The sequence below is a fragment of the Lutra lutra genome, chromosome 6 (genome assembly GCF_902655055.1).
Source record: "Lutra lutra chromosome 6, mLutLut1.2, whole genome shotgun sequence".
Classification (NCBI taxonomy): Eukaryota; Metazoa; Chordata; class Mammalia; order Carnivora; family Mustelidae; genus Lutra; species Lutra lutra.
Window position 1 is genome coordinate 139,063,702 of NC_062283.1, and position 18,600 is coordinate 139,082,301.

The 18,600-nt window shown below is 39.9% G+C and overlaps 1 protein-coding gene across 5 annotated transcripts in view; it reads left to right on the forward strand.

Annotated features, from left to right (window-relative positions):
* Positions 1–18,600, forward strand: part of ESR1 (estrogen receptor 1) — a 403,080-nt gene that overhangs the window by 157,470 nt on the left and 227,010 nt on the right. For all 5 annotated transcript variants that reach the window (XM_047734308.1, XM_047734307.1, XM_047734306.1 and 2 more), the window contains one exon: positions 11,767–11,883. In XM_047734308.1, coding sequence (XP_047590264.1) covers positions 11,767–11,883 — 117 coding nt within the window. The remainder of the gene's footprint in view (positions 1–11,766; positions 11,884–18,600) is intronic.

The window sequence follows — 18,600 nt, forward strand, 5'->3', positions numbered from 1 at the left end:
GTTAAATAAATGTAGTCCCTCTTCCCTGTTCTTATTTGTAAGCAATGTGGAAAATTCAGGTACCTTGAATCAGAAATCGGAGTACGATTGGCTTAATAGTTTGGGGCTTACTTCTGGCTATAGATGACTTTTGTCCTTTATCTTCTTGGAGAAGAGAGGCAACCACATTCTCTTTAAAGCCAAGAAGTGAATTATTAGTGTAGTTTAACTCTTCTCAGAGAAGATGTTATGACTTCCCCACATTCCTGAACAGTTAGACTGTAATTCTTGGTTGTTTGAAAAGGTGTTTGAATGTATTTTAAGAAGGTCGAATAAATGACTATTTTTCTTACAGTTTTGCTTGCTTTTTTAAGCACTAGAATAGTTTCCAGCTCTGACAGTCAGCCGTATGCTGACTGGAGTGAATTTTTTTGATATGACAAAGTGTTTTGGATGATTTACACTTGACTGCATAAATGTAGCCTCACAAGTTATACGATGTAAAGAGAATTGGTTAAACGTAAACAGGGATTATTTAAGTACTAAGAAAATGATAGGTTATTATAGATTGATTTGAGCGTATTGTCATTCAGGGGCTGTCGAGTATCTAATAATAATGATGGCTAATGTTTAATGAGCCTTGCACCAGGCTCCTTGTTTTGGGTTTTATATGGATTATGTCATTTAATCCTCCACAAAATTCTAGGAAGTTAGTTCTACAGTTGCTCCATTTTTGTAATTGAGGAAATGGAGGCATTTAAGAAATAAAGCCAGTATTCAACCCAACTAGTTGGAGTACAGAATCCATTGATTGGTACATGTTGTGTTCTGTTGCCTCCCTCAAGGAGGAATTCTTCTAAAATGGAGTGAGGGTTGCTAGTGTAGCTGGCTCTTAGTCCCACTAGGCATAAAGCAAGAAGAGAGGGGCACAGAGTAGTCTGGGACTAGTCCAGCTTGCCAAGGAGAATGGGGCTCTTATGATGCATGGGGCAGAACTCCTCCCCGACCCCCACCATGTGCCTCCTTCTATCCTACTTGTCAAAGGATAAAAGTTACTGATGACTTCACCCTCTATATGGAGAGGAGAACTTGGTCCCTCAAGGGATAAAGGTTTGGGTCAGAGGAAGGAGTGCCAGGTCTAGCAGGGGCAGAAGGAGAGTCACAGGTACTCATGATGGCTTTGGTACAGGAGCAGAAACAGACTGGAGCTTCTGCCTTTGGCTTGGGTGTCTGCTACTTGTTCTTAGCTGGAGTATCTTCAGGTCAGAAAGCATGGTTCATGCTTAGTCATTTTTCTATTCTCTATAAAAGAAATGTGGTAGTCTTCCCTTGCTTAACAAGGTTCTGGTAGTTAAGTTTATTACTTAGTCCAGGGGTTGTAAAGTAGAGAGAAATAACTGCTGGATGGGTGGTAGCAGAACCAGAAAAGGAATTAAGATTGCTAATACCAGGCTGGTTTTGGTTAGAAATTCTTTTTTTTTTTTTAAAGATTTTTTATTTATTTATTTGACAGACAGAGATCACAAGTAGGCAGAGAGGCAGACAGAGAGAGAGGGGGAAGCAGGCTCCCTGCTGAGCAGAAAGCCCGATGCGGGGCTCAATCCCAGGACCCTGAGATCATGACCTGAGCTGAAGGCAGAGGCTTTAACCCACTGAGCCACCCAGGCGCCCTTGGTTAGAAATTCTTAAAACGCTTTTTTAATTATAATTTTGATTTTTATTAAAAAACACTATGAGTACACGTTAGATGTTAAACAGTACAAGATGGTACATGATGTAAAGTTAAGGCCTTCCTCTGGTCCCATACCAAAATCCATTCTTCCTTTCTTGATAGGTAAACACTATTAATAGTTTCATCCAAAAATTGCATATATATACACACACACATACACACATAGGTATATTTTGGTTATATGAGTGGTATTATATTCTACACTTTATTCTATGAATACCTTTTCTCTCTGAATAATATATGTTGGAGATTTTTCCATATTGGTACATATAGGTCTCATTTTTTTTTAAATGGCTGTATTTTAGTCCATAATAATACATTCTGTTGGCACAAAGTTTTATGGTTGACCAAGTGTTTACATATATTATCCCTCTGGGCCTCATAGCAGCCACTAAGGGAGGTATCAAAAGGCCCAGAGGGGTTGCCTGGTCATCTGGGAGCCCATGAAGCCTCGGACTCAAACACGAGTCCAGTGTTCTGAGCACTGTGCTGTCCCCCCAATACCCCCATATTCCTTCCATTTAGTGCAGCAAGCACAAATGGAGATTGGCTCTTCAGCAGTAAAAAACAGACAAACAAACAAACAATCTAGAACCTCAGGAAGCCAGACAAAAAGGAAGTATGCTCTTCAGGAAGGTGAGAAAAGAGAATAATCAAAGTTCAGAACTAGAATGGGCTCTTCTTCCCTTACCTTTTGTAGATGAGAGCATGGGACCAAGAATCCAACAGCTTAGCTGGTTCAGGACCCTCGGGCCATTTTCCTTCCAGAGGCTAGTTCTCAAGGTTGGTGGAGGGGGGCAGGAGACTGTTGACTTTTCTAGGCTCTCTTGTTTTTATTAGCTGGAATGGGGTGTGGACAAGCAGATAGACTGGGAAGTCCAAACACCCATGAGAAATGAGAAAACTCCTTTCTGAGCATTGTGGAATGGCTCTCCTGAGAGTCCCCTCATGGGGAGTCTGGCCACATAGACCTGAGCTGTCTGGACACCCAGGAAGTGTGGATTTAATACATTCCTACACATTCATTTACTGAGTGTCTAACATTCATCTGGATCTTTGCTAGGCCGCAGGGCTACATGTAAGTGAAACTGTCCCCAACCACAAGGACAAGAAAACATGTGAGAATATCTGTGCTACTTTGGGTCAAATTCACCATGCAAATAAGGATAAATAAGTACAAAACAGTTGTCTTTACGTGTAGGTTTACTTTTATCAAACAACCTTTGTGTAATGGTTCATTGGCGATATAATGAATGAACCCATTTGTTTCTACTGGTTGGTAGAATTGTTACTCAAGCTGAGAATATAGACTGGTGGTTATTTCAAAGTCTGACAGACTGTCATTCAGCTGATTTCCTCATTTTCAAAATGGACTTAAAGATAAAAAGAGAATAACTGAATTCCTCTTCAAATATGCTGGAGGAGTCTTTCGACCATTGAAACAGAAGCTCCTTCATCTTTCAGGACTTGAATCAGGATGCCTGGGAGGAACTTCACGAGGGACTTCATTTGGGGGGCTCCTGAAGAAGGATGAAACCCCTTATTTAGCATTTGGGTGTCCAGAAGCTTAAAGGACGTTCATATTCCACACCACATCAGATCCGAGTAAACGCCTCCTTACCCTTCTCTCTGAAAGTCCCGCACAGATAGTGCAGAAGTGTGTGTTGGGGGGACATTGTGCTTCTTAGTGACCCGTGGAGTCCAGAATGTAGCACAATGCAGCTCAGGGTCTCTGAGTTTTGCCCTCTTGCTCTGTCCCCCGCCCCCCGCCCACCATTCCCCCTTACTTCCTTGGCTTTGGACAAGAACATGTTGCAATAGTATCTACTGCTTTTGGACACCCGTGTCTGGACATTAAATGACTCTAAGTTGAGAGAAAGCTTGGGGAACTCTCTGGAAACAGTTGAACAGACCAAAGGAGAGGGGTCTGGAGGTGAGCTGATGGCTGCCTGGCATTGAACTACTCACACTGGTTGTCACACTGCTCTCTTTTGTGTGATTCTTATCTATTGTCCCAGAAGAAGCAATTTCAGAAAGTCCTTTTCTGGGCTGTAGAACAGCCCTTGCTTATTTGTTGAACCTTCAGAGGCCTTATTGAAAGTGGTTCATTGTCTCTGGTGTATTACAGTGAGATGGTGGTCACTGATTTCGTTATGTTTTCCTTTATTGCAGCTGTTGGTTTGATCCTGGGCCAGGTGCTTAAAACAATTGTGGTTTTGCAGATGGTAAGGAAGGCTGGACAAGGAAAAGGGATCATGTCGTTACCCTGGCCGAAATTTTTAGCAGACTGGAGTCTGACAAGGGCAAACAGAGTATTTCCTCTTCATTTTCATTTAGAAAAAGAAACTTTCCAGGACAATTATCCTTCTTAGAATTCCTTTAAATATTTTTTCCTTTAAAAATATCCTTAGATGCAAATAATCTTCTTATTTCCCTTAAAATATGCCAGAATTGGCTAGCTGTAAAAATGTAATTCGGGCTGCATTATTAAGGCATGCCGTTTTTATTTGCATACCATGACATACAGATGTGCTTGTGAAATAGTTCAAATCATGGCACATTGAATGTCCTCACTGGATTTTTAGGAATGTGTTCACGGAGGCAGCCAAATTTTATTTCATTTTGTTTGGCTCATTGCACTGGCTGTAAATCAGAGAATATTCACTTTAATATCTGAGTCAAAATTTATTTCCAAACATAATACTGCAGTTGTTCTTATACAGAAAGTAAATTTCTTATTTATTTCCCTAATACCTTGCCTTCTACTCTCTCCTTTTCTATGTTATGTTGGAATGTGCTGAAAGGTCTTCCAGGGAGATTTTGATAAAATATACCATTATCTACTGCTGAATGTATTTCATGTGGTTCATCTCGCATATCTTTAACTTTGGGAGTCTTTGGAATCACTGGTTCTGGAAATAATTTCATTGCTGCTTCTGAAATGCCCTCCTGATGTTGTAATATGGTAATTACATTAGGGAGAAACGTTTTTATTACAATTTAAAGTATAACAGTATTTAAACAACTGGCTAGGTGTAGGTATCATGTTCTTTTTTTTTTTTTTTTAAGATTTTATTTATTATTTATTTGACAGACAGAGATCACAAGTAGGCAGAGAGGCTGAGCAGAGAGCCGGATGCGGGGCTCGATCCCAGTGAGATCATGACCTAACCTCAGACAGAGGCTTTAACCCACTGAGCCACCCAGGTGCCCCTCATGTTCTTTTCTATGTCACCAGCCCTGTGGTGCTATTCCTGGAGTAACAGGACTTGTGAATGAGGCTGACCTGGGCTTTGATCATGGACCTGCCTCTTGTAGCCAAGTGACCTTGAACAAGTTAGTCTCTTGGGGGTCTCAGTTTCTGCTTGAATGGCATGGGAGTTACAATGACCTGACTTGTCCATTGTGATGTTTAGATGAGAAAGAGAGCTAAAGTCACCTGGCAAGGTGCCTGGTCTGTGGTGAGCACATGGCCAATACTGCTGGCCCCAGGGGCATTTTTTTTTTTTTAAGAGGGAATCTGAACAGGTCCACTTAAAATTCACGTCTTTGATTCCTTTCCCCCCTACCTCATGGAGATGCTTCTTATATATCCAGCTTCATTTTAAAAAGTTGTGGTAAAGTACACACAATGTAAAATTTCCCACTTTAATAATTTTTAATTTAGTGGCATTAAGTGCATTCACATTGTGCAACTATTGCCACTGTCCATCTCCGGAACTTTTCCATCATCCCAAATGGAAACTCTATACTCATTGCACAATAAATTCCCCATTTCCCCCTTCCTGCATCTCCTGATAACTCCTATTCAATTTTCTGTCTCTGTGAATTTGACTATTTTAGGTCCTTCATCTAGGTGGACTCATATAATATTTGCCCTTTGGAGTCTGGCTTATTTCCCTTAGCATGTCTTCAAGGTTCATCTGTGTTGTAGCAGGTACCTAAATTTTATTTCTTTTGAAGACTGAATAAAGCTCCATTTTATGTATTTACCATATTTTTTATCTATTTGTCTGTCAGTGGACATTCGAGTTGTTTCCAGCTCTTGGCTATTGTGAATACTGGTGCTATGAACATAGGTGTACCAGTATCTGTTTGAGTCTGTGCTTTTAGTTCTTTTGGGCAGATACCCAGAAGTGGAATTTCTGGCTCATATGATCTCCAACTTCATTTTGACAAGCCTCCCAGGCTTTGGGACTACATTTATAATAATAATTTGTTGGGTAGTTGCTTGTTGGTGTGCTACTGAAATCTCAAAGACAACATGTTTCAGAATTTTCTACACATCTTCTTCCTACCCCAATCCCAAATCAGATCCTCTTTTTGATTAATGATAAGAATAAATTTTGAGACATCCTGATACAAGCTACCAGAATCTTTGACCTCCTTTTCCCCCTGTTCCTCCTCCTCTAGCCCTACGAATTTGGCAAAGCTAATTTAAGTAGTTTTTTTTGTTTTTTTTTTTTTTTTTTTTTTTTTTTTTAACCTCTTCTCTCTGTCTTGTCTGCTCTAATACTCAGAGATGATTAATGCATGGTCTTTTTTCCCATTGGCATTACCTTGAACATTTTTAATCCTTCATTTTCTAATGAAAATCCTATATTTTGAACTCTCATTTCCATAACAAATTCTCTTGGGACCAAGTTTTGCTCTTGTGGACCTGAGTTTTAGGGTCTGGGTATGGCAACCATTGCTTTGGGGTCATCACCTTCTCAGTCATGACTTCCTTTCTAGAACTCCAACCTGCCCCCTCCAAAGACCCATGTTCCAGATGGGATTGGGGGGTGCAACATAGAGCTTTAGCAACTCCATTTTGTTCAGGTAACAAATACTTGCTGAACTCCACTGTGTGCCTGAGAATGTGTTGGGCACCATTTTCTACCTCAGGACAGAGGGTGATAAATGAGATGGATGTAGTCCATCTGCTGTCAATCCTATAGTCACCTGGGGATTTTGAGGAGCATTTAAAGTCCAAAGTAGTAAGCTCTGTGACAGGACAAATCTAGGCATCATCAGAGGGGCAGAAAGGAACCCCAGAGGATTTGCTATGTTGACTGACACACCTGAAAGACTAATGGGAGTCATTTGGGCTAAGAGTAGGGGAAGTTCCCTCAAGAAAGAACGGTGTGTGCAATCTGGGGGTGGGAAGGAGAAGAGTGTGTTAGAATGGGACATGGTTAGAACTTAGAGAGTGGTAAAGATAAGGCCAGGAAAGGTGGTTGGGCTGATAAGGAACAACTTGGTAAGCTGTTTTAAGGCATTTAGATTTTATCCTTAGAGCTTTGAGGAGCATCAGAATAGTAAAACAGGATAGTGGCTTGGTGGTGTAGGATTTTAGAAGAATCACCTGGCAACACTGTGGGGAATGGTTGGCAGGGGAAGGCTGGAGGCAGGGGGTGGCTTAGTGGGATGCTGCGATATTCTGGGCTGGAGGGGGTATGAATTCTGGTAGGGGTGATGGGCCAGGGAAAAACTGATTTTTCTTTGAAAAAGAATTTAAAAATAATAGATTTGATCAGTGAGTGCATGTGTGAGAGGGTTCGAGTGAGGAAGAGGCTAGAGAGTCTTGAAATAACACCAGGTCTCAGGCTTTGTGGTATGGTGATAAAAAGGAATAGACTGGTGAGGAAAGACAACCACCAGTTGGTTGTTTTTGGGACACATCCATCTTGAAGAGGCTATGAAAAAGTCAAGTCTAAATGGACCAACTGTAGGCAGGTAGGTAGGTATATGGGTATGAAGCTCAGCCAAAGAGACTTGGTCTGAGGTGACTGCCAGAACGTGCTGAAAGAAAAGTGTGGCAACAGGAAAGATACCCAAGTTTCTCTCAGGATACTGCTTATTTTATTTTTTTCAGCTTTATTGAAGCATAATTCACACGTTATAAGATATTTAAAGTGTTCATTGTGATGATTTGGTGTACCTGTATTTTGTGAAAGGATACCCTCCAGTAAATTAGTTAACACATCCATTACCTCATGTATGTACTTTTTTGTGGTGAAAACATTTAAGTTCTACTTTCTGAGGAGATTTCCATGGTACATTAGAAGTATCATCAGCTCTAGTCACCATGTTCTACCTCAGAGCCTTAGACCTTCTTAGTCTCAAGATGCCACACAAGTGACACTGGCTAATTTCACTTAACATAATGCCCTCCAGGTTTATCCCTATTGTCACAAATGATAGGATTTCTTTCTTTTTTAAGATTGAATAATATTCCAGTATATTTATATAAATATATAAATGCCACCTTTCCTTTTTTAAATCTGTCAATGGACACTTAGGTTGTTTCCATGCCTTGGCAATTATGAATAATGCTGTGTGAACATGGTAGTACAGTTAATGATTTTGTTTTCTTCTGTTAAGGACCCAGTACCGGAAACATTAGAACATAGGGTAGCTCTATTCTTAATTTCTTGAGGAACCGCCATACTGTTTTCCACAGTGGCTGCACCAGTTTGCATTCCCACCAAACAGTGTGCGAGGGCTTCCTTTTCTCCAAGTCCTCCCCTACTTGTTTCCATTTGGTATGTTTTATATGTCTTTTGAAGCTCTGACTATGGGTCATTGACTATTTTTGTAGCTAGCAAGTGTCATCGTTCTATGTGTTGGTAACAATGCAAAAACACCTGCTACTGACAGAGGGTAAAATAGGAAGAAAAGGGTAAAACAAAAAGATGAGAGAAAGAATCCCAGAGAACTGTGGGTAAGATGTGAGCCCATCTGCCGGCCCAGGAGCTGGGGGTTGGCCTGGTGGTTTCTGATCCTCAGGCTTTCTGTTTAGGTTTCATTCGTTCCCTCTTTTCTCTACTCCCAGTTATTCAGACCCCATATCAGTCCGAAGGTATTCTTTTTATTTTATGGTGGCAACGAAATAGTGATTATTTCTCCAAAATGTCATCCGAGCCTCACATCTCGGCTTTGGCCTTCTGCATTTCATCTAGGCCTGTGTGAAAGGCATGTTGGAGCTGGTCTGGTCACAGGTACAAGGAGTTCTTCAGTGTCTTCCGTGAAAACACTATTTCATTCATACAGTTGGTGTGAGATTTTTTTTTCATTTAATTAGCTCTACTTCAATAGGATGGGATTTTTACAAGCATTGTTTTCCCAAGATCAAATAATAAAGTTTAAAGTGAAGTTTCCTCTTAAAGCAACTAACTTTTTAATTGCTTCAGTGGCTTTCATAACGCACCTTTGCTGGGGTGCCTGGGTGTCTCAGTTGATTAAGTATTTGACTCTTGATCTCAGCCCAGGTCTTGATCTCAGGGTCCTGAGTTTGAGCCCTGCCCAGTGTGGAGCCTACTTAAAACAAACAAACAAACAAACAAACAAACAAACAAAAACACACCTTTATAAAATTATTATGCTCAAAGAACAAAAAACTACCTTGCTGTTATCCTTCTCTGATGTCAGGTGAAGACTTTTAAATAGTTGTTAATGATATTTAGTTAGGGTACTAAACTTTAGGTCGTACATCAAATCCGTACCTATTCATTTTTTCTTGTTACCAATTCAGCAATTCTAAATTTTAATGTAGTTGGAGCAGGAGAAAATCCACTTTGTCACCAAAGGTTTGCATTACAAACATGATTCTGCAGGGCATCTATTTCCTTTCTTGTTAAGGGGTGAATTCAATTGTACAAGTCCAGTGTATTTTATCTATTAAACGGGTTAGCTCAGGAATTTCACTTGGGTCTATAAAGATACACATCTACGGTGATCACGAATGCAAACATAACATTCACCATTTGGCCTCTGATCTAATTCAGTTATTCCATCCTCTGGCTTGCAAAACTACTGGTTTTTGAGAGAAAAGTGAATCAAAGTTAATTTTCGGTTCCAATGATTCTTGACTGTTTTCTTCTGAGACTTAATATAGACTCGTTTTTTTAGAGTTAAAATAAATCAGGATGTACAACATAAACGTCATAGGAGACCAAACACTGAAAGTTTCTTTGAGGTGTCAGAAGACGGCAACTTTTGCTTAAAGTTAACATCTACCCAGGTAAATTTTGTTTCTGGTTCTATGATTTCCTCAGCTTGTCCCTGTGAACAAGGGCAGTTCAAAACATAAAAACTGTGCCTTAAATAAAAATATTTAAGGCAGTGTGTGGTCTCCTATTAAAGCAGTCAGTTTACAATTTTGCTGGCTAGTTGGCTGCTTCCTGTTAGGCAAAAGAAGAATGCAACGTATTAATTTGACCCAAAGCCTGTTTATGTGGTAGTTTTTATAATGTATATCTAAAGATGGAGAAGCAAGTTTTATGAGACCAGGCTTTCTTGTTAAGGCCCCACTCCACCCTATTCTAATTGAGACTGACCCTAAAACTGAATAAAGAACAAAGAGTTCTATAGTGACAACTTCAGTACATGTTGCATCTTGCCCTTGGTGAAATAGGGAAATAGAGACACAGATGATCTGAATTAGAGGGTGCAGTATTTCCTCATCTTTTTTTTTTTTTTTTGAGAATGGGAAACATTTTATAATAGTCCATATCATCTCCATAGTCTAAATTCAGGCGTAAGAATTTAGACTTCTATAAATGAACTTCTTCATAAAAACATGCCAATATTTATTAATTTGTGGAGTTTAATATTTTCCATATTAGAAACCAGACTTCTTTTGAGGGATAAAGAAATGGAGGTGACCCCTAAATCCTAGAGCAGAAACGTCTTGTGGGCAGTTGGCTGTATGTACCCAGAACTCAGAGCAGAGGGTTGGGCTGGGAGGACAACTCTGCGAGTCATCTCAGTTTATGACCGAGGAAGCCGGAGCCATGGAATAAATTCTCTTGTGGGAAAATTTGGAGTCATAAGAAGGGCCTGACACCGAGCCCTGTACTGCTCTAGCTTAATGTTGGGTGGAGGAAATCTGCAAATAACACTGGGAAGCCACAGCCCGAGGGGTGGAAAGAGCCCAGGGGAGTTCTGCATTATGGAAGCCAAGGGAAAAGCATGTCTCGAGAGGAAGGGAGGAATTGTTGATGCTCTGATAGGTCAAATAGGATGTGGGCTGGAAATATCTGTTGGCTTCAGCAATAGGGGTCATTTGATGGAAGGATTTAAGCAGCTCTTGTGGGGCAGCTAAGGTAGAAACCAGGCATGGGTTGAGCTAGGCAGGAGACGTGAGGAAAGAGCAGACCTCAAGTGTGTAGACCTTTCTGAGGAGCTGAACTGAGAAGAAGCGTGGGATGTAAGATGAAAGTCTGAGAGGGACGTGAGGTCCGGAGAGACCTTTTTTTGTGGGCACAGTTGCACGTGATGAACGTGAGTGAGAAAAGGCATTTGAGCAAGAAGGACGCAGTAAACAAGAAGTGAAAGAAAGAGGATCGATAATAAAGCAATAGTAGTGACAACAATGTTTTTTATAAGCCCCTGACAGGTGTTCTCCCATCGAATTCTTAGAATAGTGCCACATGGTGGGCTCCATTATTTTCTCCAGGTGAGAGAGGGGTGAGACCTAGAGATGTTAACGACCCGATGCAGCATCCTCCAGCTAGTAAGTGAAGGACTAACTTACCCACCTGAGGACTGAACTTTGCTTCCATCCCAGCTCACCACCCCCGACTGGAATGTAGATGTTCGGGGCTGTTTTTGAATAGTTACCTAAAGGTTTTCTCATTTCTGTTTTAAGAAAGGCCACTTTAAAACTCTATGAAAGTTCTTCACAGTGTTGTTACAAGAATTTTAGCTCGTGGTGTGGGTCAAAGGGGAAAAAAAAGCCTTATTTGCTGAGAAAAATGTGTGAGTGTAGATAGAGCCTTGTGCCCCCAAGTATAAGCCATATGAACTGAAGGTGATTTGCCCAAAGAACTCTGGAAGCAGCTGGTGGAGGCAAAAATCAAGTCTAGGAGAGTTAAGCCTCCCTGCCACCCGCCTCCCAACTCTCCCCCACACACACCTGGAGAAGGACAGCGAAGGGATGGTATGAGGAGGTAGTACCACAATCAGGCCAAGTAAGTGATAGGAAAACATCCCCCAGGTGGCTTCCCTATAGCTTCGGACTGGCTACATTTCCTAAAATAATATTAATTTTGTCCTTCTGCTGTTCATAGGGCATAATGACTACATGTGTCCAGCTACCAACCAGTGCACAATTGATAAGAACAGGAGGAAGAGCTGTCAGGCCTGCCGGCTCCGCAAGTGCTATGAAGTAGGCATGATGAAAGGCGGTAGGTACCTCCCCACCCTGCAGGGTGCCCGTGGGCAAAGGGTCTCCCTGTCTGGCCCCCAGTGCTGGCTGCTTCGTTCACAACAACCGTGGCAGTGCAGTGTGTTCCTTTCTAATTAGTTGTTTATTCCTATTCCTATTTTTCTTTACGACAAAAGTATTTTTATAACATTTTTTTTTTAAATAGGAAGTGCCTGGAACTGGAGATTCTAACATGCCATTTTGTGTTTTATATTTTGGATGTAAATACTTATATTTTAAATCAGAGGTGTGTGGGAGGTGGCGGTGGAAGGAAAGGAAGAAGAGTGCCCTGTGAATTATTTTAGAAATACTTTTCAGTGACTGTTTATATTGCTAATGCTAGAAAACAATGTCTGAGAAGCTTTCCCTAAATTGAGACTTGTAAATGTGAGAGATAAATAGCTTATTTATGATCTAACAATCTCTGAACATCCCTCAGGGAATTTGAATTTCAATCAAAAGGCAGCTTTTTCCTTTAGACGTTGAGGCAGCCGGTAGCTCCCATAACCTGAGCATCTGGCCTGGGGCTGGGACAGTGGAATGATTGTGGAGCGCTAGCAGATCAGGAGATGCTCAGGCTTTGAGCCCATGTGCCTCCATCTTTGTGGCTGCCTACATGTGTGCGTGCACGAGTACGTGCGCGTGCGTGCGTGCATGCGCATGCACGAGCGCGTGCGTGAATAGGTGTGGTTTTCTGTCTCCCAACATACCCAGTTTTCCAGTTTTCTTTTAGGGAAATCCAGTGTCTGGTTCTGAGGGTATCGCCTGCTCTGTAGTTGTGGTTGCCTGACCTTGTATTCTTGGGCATCTAGTCTTGAGGAATAAGATGCCAGTCGTGGGTAGCTTCCAAAATACTGGGAGAGAACAAACAGAAAATATGTAACTAGAGTCATGGTGCTTTCAGTGTTTTAGGAGGGTACAAAGGGGAGAGAGGAACCTAGGATTGTGTTATATTGCCTGCTGACTCTAATAGGGGAAGAGATTTTTGAAGGAGATGGGGACTGAACATGAGTTAAGAAGGGGGTTACAATGAAAAAAAAATGGCAGTTGTGCAGGTGGAGGGCAGCTAGCCTTTAGCTTGGTAATACTTCGCTGAAAGGGGAAGCGGAAGGAAAACCAATGACCTGGTTGGAAGCAAGTTTACAGTCGAAGATTCCTGAGTTCTGTGATCACAGATAAGCCTGCAGGGTGGGATTTTAAATACAGCATTTGGAATAAATTCTCTTGATGAACAGACAAAATACTGAATTTACTCATTGTGTGAGCTGTGACTATATGTCTTAGATGTCTGAAAAAGCAGCTTTAACTTGAAGGGTAATTAATTCCAAGAATTTAACAGCCACATTCAGAAAATGACACTGAGAGTCATAAATGGATTAAATATTTAAGGAATTCATTTTTCTTTGTGCCATTAGAGAATTAGTCAGGCTTACTTAAACTCACAAAAAGCTTCTTAAGGTAACCTGAAAAGTGACAGGAATATAACAGCTGCATGTAAAAAGTTTAATATGAACCAGCGGAGTCCGAGTTTAATGTGCTTCTTTGATGACTGCAAGTAGTTTAAGCCCAGCCTCTTAGGTTCTATCTGAAAGCTGAAATAATCAACTTATGAATATGTCCAAAACATTTTTTCCTTTGAGGGTACCCATATGCTGACCCCACTTCATAAAAAGAATTCAGTTTTTGTTTTTTTTTAAAGATTTTATTTGTTTATTTGAGAGAAAGAGAGATCACAAGTTAGGCAGAGAGGCAGGCAGAGAGAGAGGGAAAGCAGGCTCCACGCTGAGCAGAGAACCCGATGAGGGGCTTAATGCAGGTCTCGATCCCAGGACCCTGAGACCATGACCTGAGCCAAAGGCAGAGGCTTAACCCACTGAGCCACCCAGGTGCCCCCAAAAGAATTCTGTTTTTCCTAATTTATATCCAAATAAAGTCTGGCTGCATAAATATAAATTATGCATACTTGTTTTTAATCTAACAAAAATTTTAATATGCAGAGGCAAAATGATAGTCTTCCCACTGTTTTTAAATAGAACTCTAGATAATCTGACTACACCCAGGCAGTTTGTGTGTACATGCATATACTTGTACAAGCGTATTTATGACTAAAATATATATCTGTGTTAGTTTGCTGCCATATCAGTCTGCTTGGCCTGCCATAACAAAGTCTACAGCCTGGGGGGCTTGAATAACAGAAATTAATTTTCTCACAGTTCTGGAGGCTCAAAGTGCAAGACGAAGGGGTTGGAAAATCCAGTTTCTGGTAAGACGTGTCTTCCAGGCTTTTACATAACTGCTTTTTCAGTGTGTCCTTTTCTCTGTGGGCACAGACATAGAGGGAGCATTCTCTGGTGTGTGTGTCTCTTCTTACAAAGGTGCTGGTCCTATTGGATTAGGATCCCACATTTATGACCTTGTTTAACCTTTAATGCTTTCATGGAGGCCTTATCTTCAAATACAGTCACACTGCCTGGCTTCAACATAGGAATTTGGGTGGGAAATAATTTAGTCTATAACAGCTGCTGTATCAAAATACTATAGATTGGGGGGCTTAACCCACAGAAATTTATTTTCTCACAATTCTGGAGACTGGGAAGTCCAAGGTCAGGGTGTCAGCAGGTTTGGTCTCATCTGACGGTCTTCTCCTTGGCTTACAGATGGTCACCTTCTTACTGTGTCCCCACATGGCCTTTTTTTTTTTTTTTTCTGTACTCACACATCCTTGGTATTTTTTCTTTTTCTTCTAAGGTCACCAGTCCTGTTGGAATAGGGCCCCACCTGTGTGATCTTGTTTGATCTTTCTTATCTCTTTAAAGACCCTGTGTCCAAATAAAATCATATTCTAAGGTACTGGGGTTAGGCTTCAGCACGAATTTTGAGGGGAACAAAATTCAGGACATACCAGTACCTCATAAAGACTTCTCAGCGGTTATTCAGTATCTGTCTACGTATAATAAGAGCATGTGTCTTTCTGGCAGTATATATATGTGTGTGTAAGTTTTATGCCAAGCTTTAAAGTTGTAAAATTATAGGCTGTGCAAACATCTCATTTTAATTATATGTATAAAGCATTTGCCCTTAACACAATGTAATTTATTACATTTTCTACAACATGAAATACCACATATAACCTCATGACACTTTGTATAACAACTCTCCAAATCCCACTGAATAAAGACTTAATTTACAATTGGAAGTACAAATATAACTATAAAGTTTGAAATTACTTTGTAAAAACAGCTGTGACTAAATAAATCTTTATAACATTTCCTACTGGTTTCATAAGAATCCAGTTCCTTTCTTTTTTTTAAATTTTATTTTACTTTTTTAGTGTAAGAATCCACTTTCTTAGCCAGGCTGGATAGCAATTAGATTAGTGAATCTCTACCTATAACATCAAATGATTAGTTTCAGATTAAAGAGAGAACCATATACCAATATTCCCTGTTTTTATAGCAAGACCGAGTAAATTTACTGAATGTTCTAAAGATCTGAGTCCATGACTTATCTACATGAAGAAATTATTTGAATCTGTTTCGATGCCTATATTACACTGAAAATCACAACATCATTATTAGATTTGGTTCTGAGCCCTGGTAGTTCCGTAAGATACAGGATTTAAGTGTTCTGGAGAATGCATTTCCTGATTGTAGCACATGTGCAGGCCTTTCTGCCTCAGCTGCATTTTCCTCCCCAACCGCAGATTCCTGTCTTTTCTTCGGGGAGGCTATGTTGGTTCCCAGTGTTCTACCTTTCACAGCACTCAGTTCTTCTCAGCTTACCATAATTATTACTGTTAGCTATTCAGCAACTGTCCATAAACTCCCATGATGGCAGGGATTCTCTTTGTCTTGTTTACTGAGCTAGCACTAAACAAGTCACAAAATAAGTGTTCAAAACTTTTTTCTTTCTTTCTTTCTTTCTTTTTTTTTTTTTTGCATGAAGTGATGATTTACTTCATTTAATTAGTTATTTGTGTATATCTTACACACGAGCTGTTATGGAGCAATATGAATAAGACCCGGTCCCTTCCATCACTGTCCTCATGGTACAAAAAGGGCATTTGCATATGAAAAGTCCAGAAGACAAGTTGAAAGTGGTTGGAAGATGAAGATGATAATGAAAGATGAGTGACCGATGGAAGTTCAGAGCTTTAACCAACCACTCCTGGGTTAGTCCAACCCAGGATATTACTCAGACTATCTGATTCCCAAGGCATGTATGTGTGTGTGTGTATATGTATGTGTGTGTGTGTGTGTGTGTATATCTCCCATATGTATATGTATGTATATGTATACATATATATGTATGTACATATATACATATATATGTGTATATATATATATATATACACACACACACACATATATATTTATATTTAAGATTTATTTATTTTAAAGGGGGGATGGGCAGATGGAGAGGAAGAGAAACCCACAAGCAGACTCCCTGCTGAGCACAGAACCTGACATGGGGCATGATCTCAGGACCCTGAGATTATGACCTGAGCCAAAATCAAAGGGTTGGATGCTTAACCAAATGAGCCACCCAGGTGCCCCCAGGTGTACATTGTTATCAAAGAATCTGCTGTTCTAGTTTGGTTTGGTGCAAAGGGGGAAGACTTCAGAGGTGGAATTCTTGGTACAAATACTGCTCCTTCTCAGACTTGCTGAGCAATCCTGTTATAGTCACTTTTATGAGCTTCATTATCCTCAGATGTGAAATAAAAATAAATAAATTCTACTTAACAAGTTTGTTACAAAAGTTGTAATTCATAACATATAAAAGTACTTTATAAATTTAAACTACCACCCAAGTGTTAGCTATTATGTCTTTTCTTTCTCTCTCCCCTCTTTTTTCTTTCTTTTTTTTTTTTTTTTTTTGTTGTTGGAAGAAAGAGAATGGTAATTTCATCACTTATAGTGGGTATAAACATCTAATTCCCTTGGAGGAATAAAAATCTGGCTCAGACACATCTGCTTTTTTGTTTTTTTTCTTTTTGGTGTGTATCCTGGATATGGTTTCATGAGTGAGATTTGTTGTGCTTTTTACTTTATGATGTCGGAGATCTACACAAACTTGTTGAAATTCTTTCCTCACAATAGACTCAAAAGTGTGTTGGTAGCAAAGTTTTCATTTTTCACTTGAGGAAATTGGCACATAGAAATAATTGATGCAGGAAATTAATTGATGGACATGCACTCTGGTTATGTTTTCTTATAACTGGTTATGTTTTCTTATAATGCATTAAGAAAAAATTTGAAGGGGAGTAGGAGATACAGGCTTCCAGTTATGGAATGAATAACTCACGGAATGAGAGGCACAGCATAAGGAATATAGTTAATGCTATGTTAACACCGATGTATGGTGACAGATGGTAGGTATACTTGTGTTGACTATAGTGTCATCTATAAACTTGACAAATCATTGTGCTGTATAGCTGAAACAAATGTAACATTGTGTGCCAACTATACTCAAATTTTAAAAAAAGATGAAATTTGAAAGAAAGAAATATTGACTAGTTTTTATTTTGATAATAATGCTATGATTTAATTTTGAGAAATACTCCAAAATGGTAAATAAATTAATGTTATAATTTTAAAGTGAAAAGATAAGATACTAATAATATAGATGGGGAGATCTATGTTATGTGTCCAGAATAACTTAGAAGCCCAAAGAAGAATTAGAAAGTACAAATTTCCTTATTTCCTAAGTTAAAAATTTATCATTATGAGCGGCTATAATTCATTGTACTGAAGGGTTAACTCCCAATCCAGAAAATTAGTTTTCCCTTAATAGTACATTGGCTATCTTTTACCAAAAATAATCAACTGATTATTTTATTTTTTAAAGATTTTATTTATTTGTTATTTATTTATGAGAGAGAGACAGAGAGAGAGAAAACATGCATGGGTGAGCGCACCAGTGGGAGCCTAGAGAAGGGCAGAAATGAAGGTAGAGGGACAAGCAGACTGCTCAGAGTACAGAGCTGGATGAGGGCTCCATCCCATGACCCCGGCATTGACCCTGAGATCCTGACTTGAGCGGAACCCAAGAGTAATACCCTTAACCGAATGAGCCACCTGGGTGCCCTAGTAATCAACTCTTTATTAGTATTAATGATGGTAGCATCAAATCAACGCATTGAGAATGTAAATGTGAGGTTCTTTCTTGGGATTTTCCAGTAATTCATGTGAGAATTATAACTGAAGACAGGATTAGGGGTTCATGTTTAGTATTCAATTTCAGAAAAACATTAAAAAAAAAAAAAAGCTAGTTTCTCTTGACCAAAGAGATTCTGGATGGAACTAGAGGGTATCATGCTTAGCGAAATAAGTCAATCGGAGAAAGACAACTATCATATGATCTCCCTGATATGAGGGAGAGGAGATTCAACATGGGGGGTTGAGGGGGTAGGAGAAGAGTAAATGAAACAAGATGGGATTGGGAGGGAGACAAACCATAAGTGACTTAATCTCACAAAACAAACTGAGGGTTGATGGGGGGAGGGGGTTGGGAGAGGGGGGTGGGGTTATGGATATTGGGGAGGGTATGTGCTATGGTGAGTGTTGTGAAGTGTGTAAACCTGGCGATTCACAGACCTGTACCCCTGGGGATAAAAATATATGTTTATAAAGCTGTAAAAAAAAAAAAAAAAAAGATGAATACCCAAGTTTTGTAGCAACATGGACGGGACTGG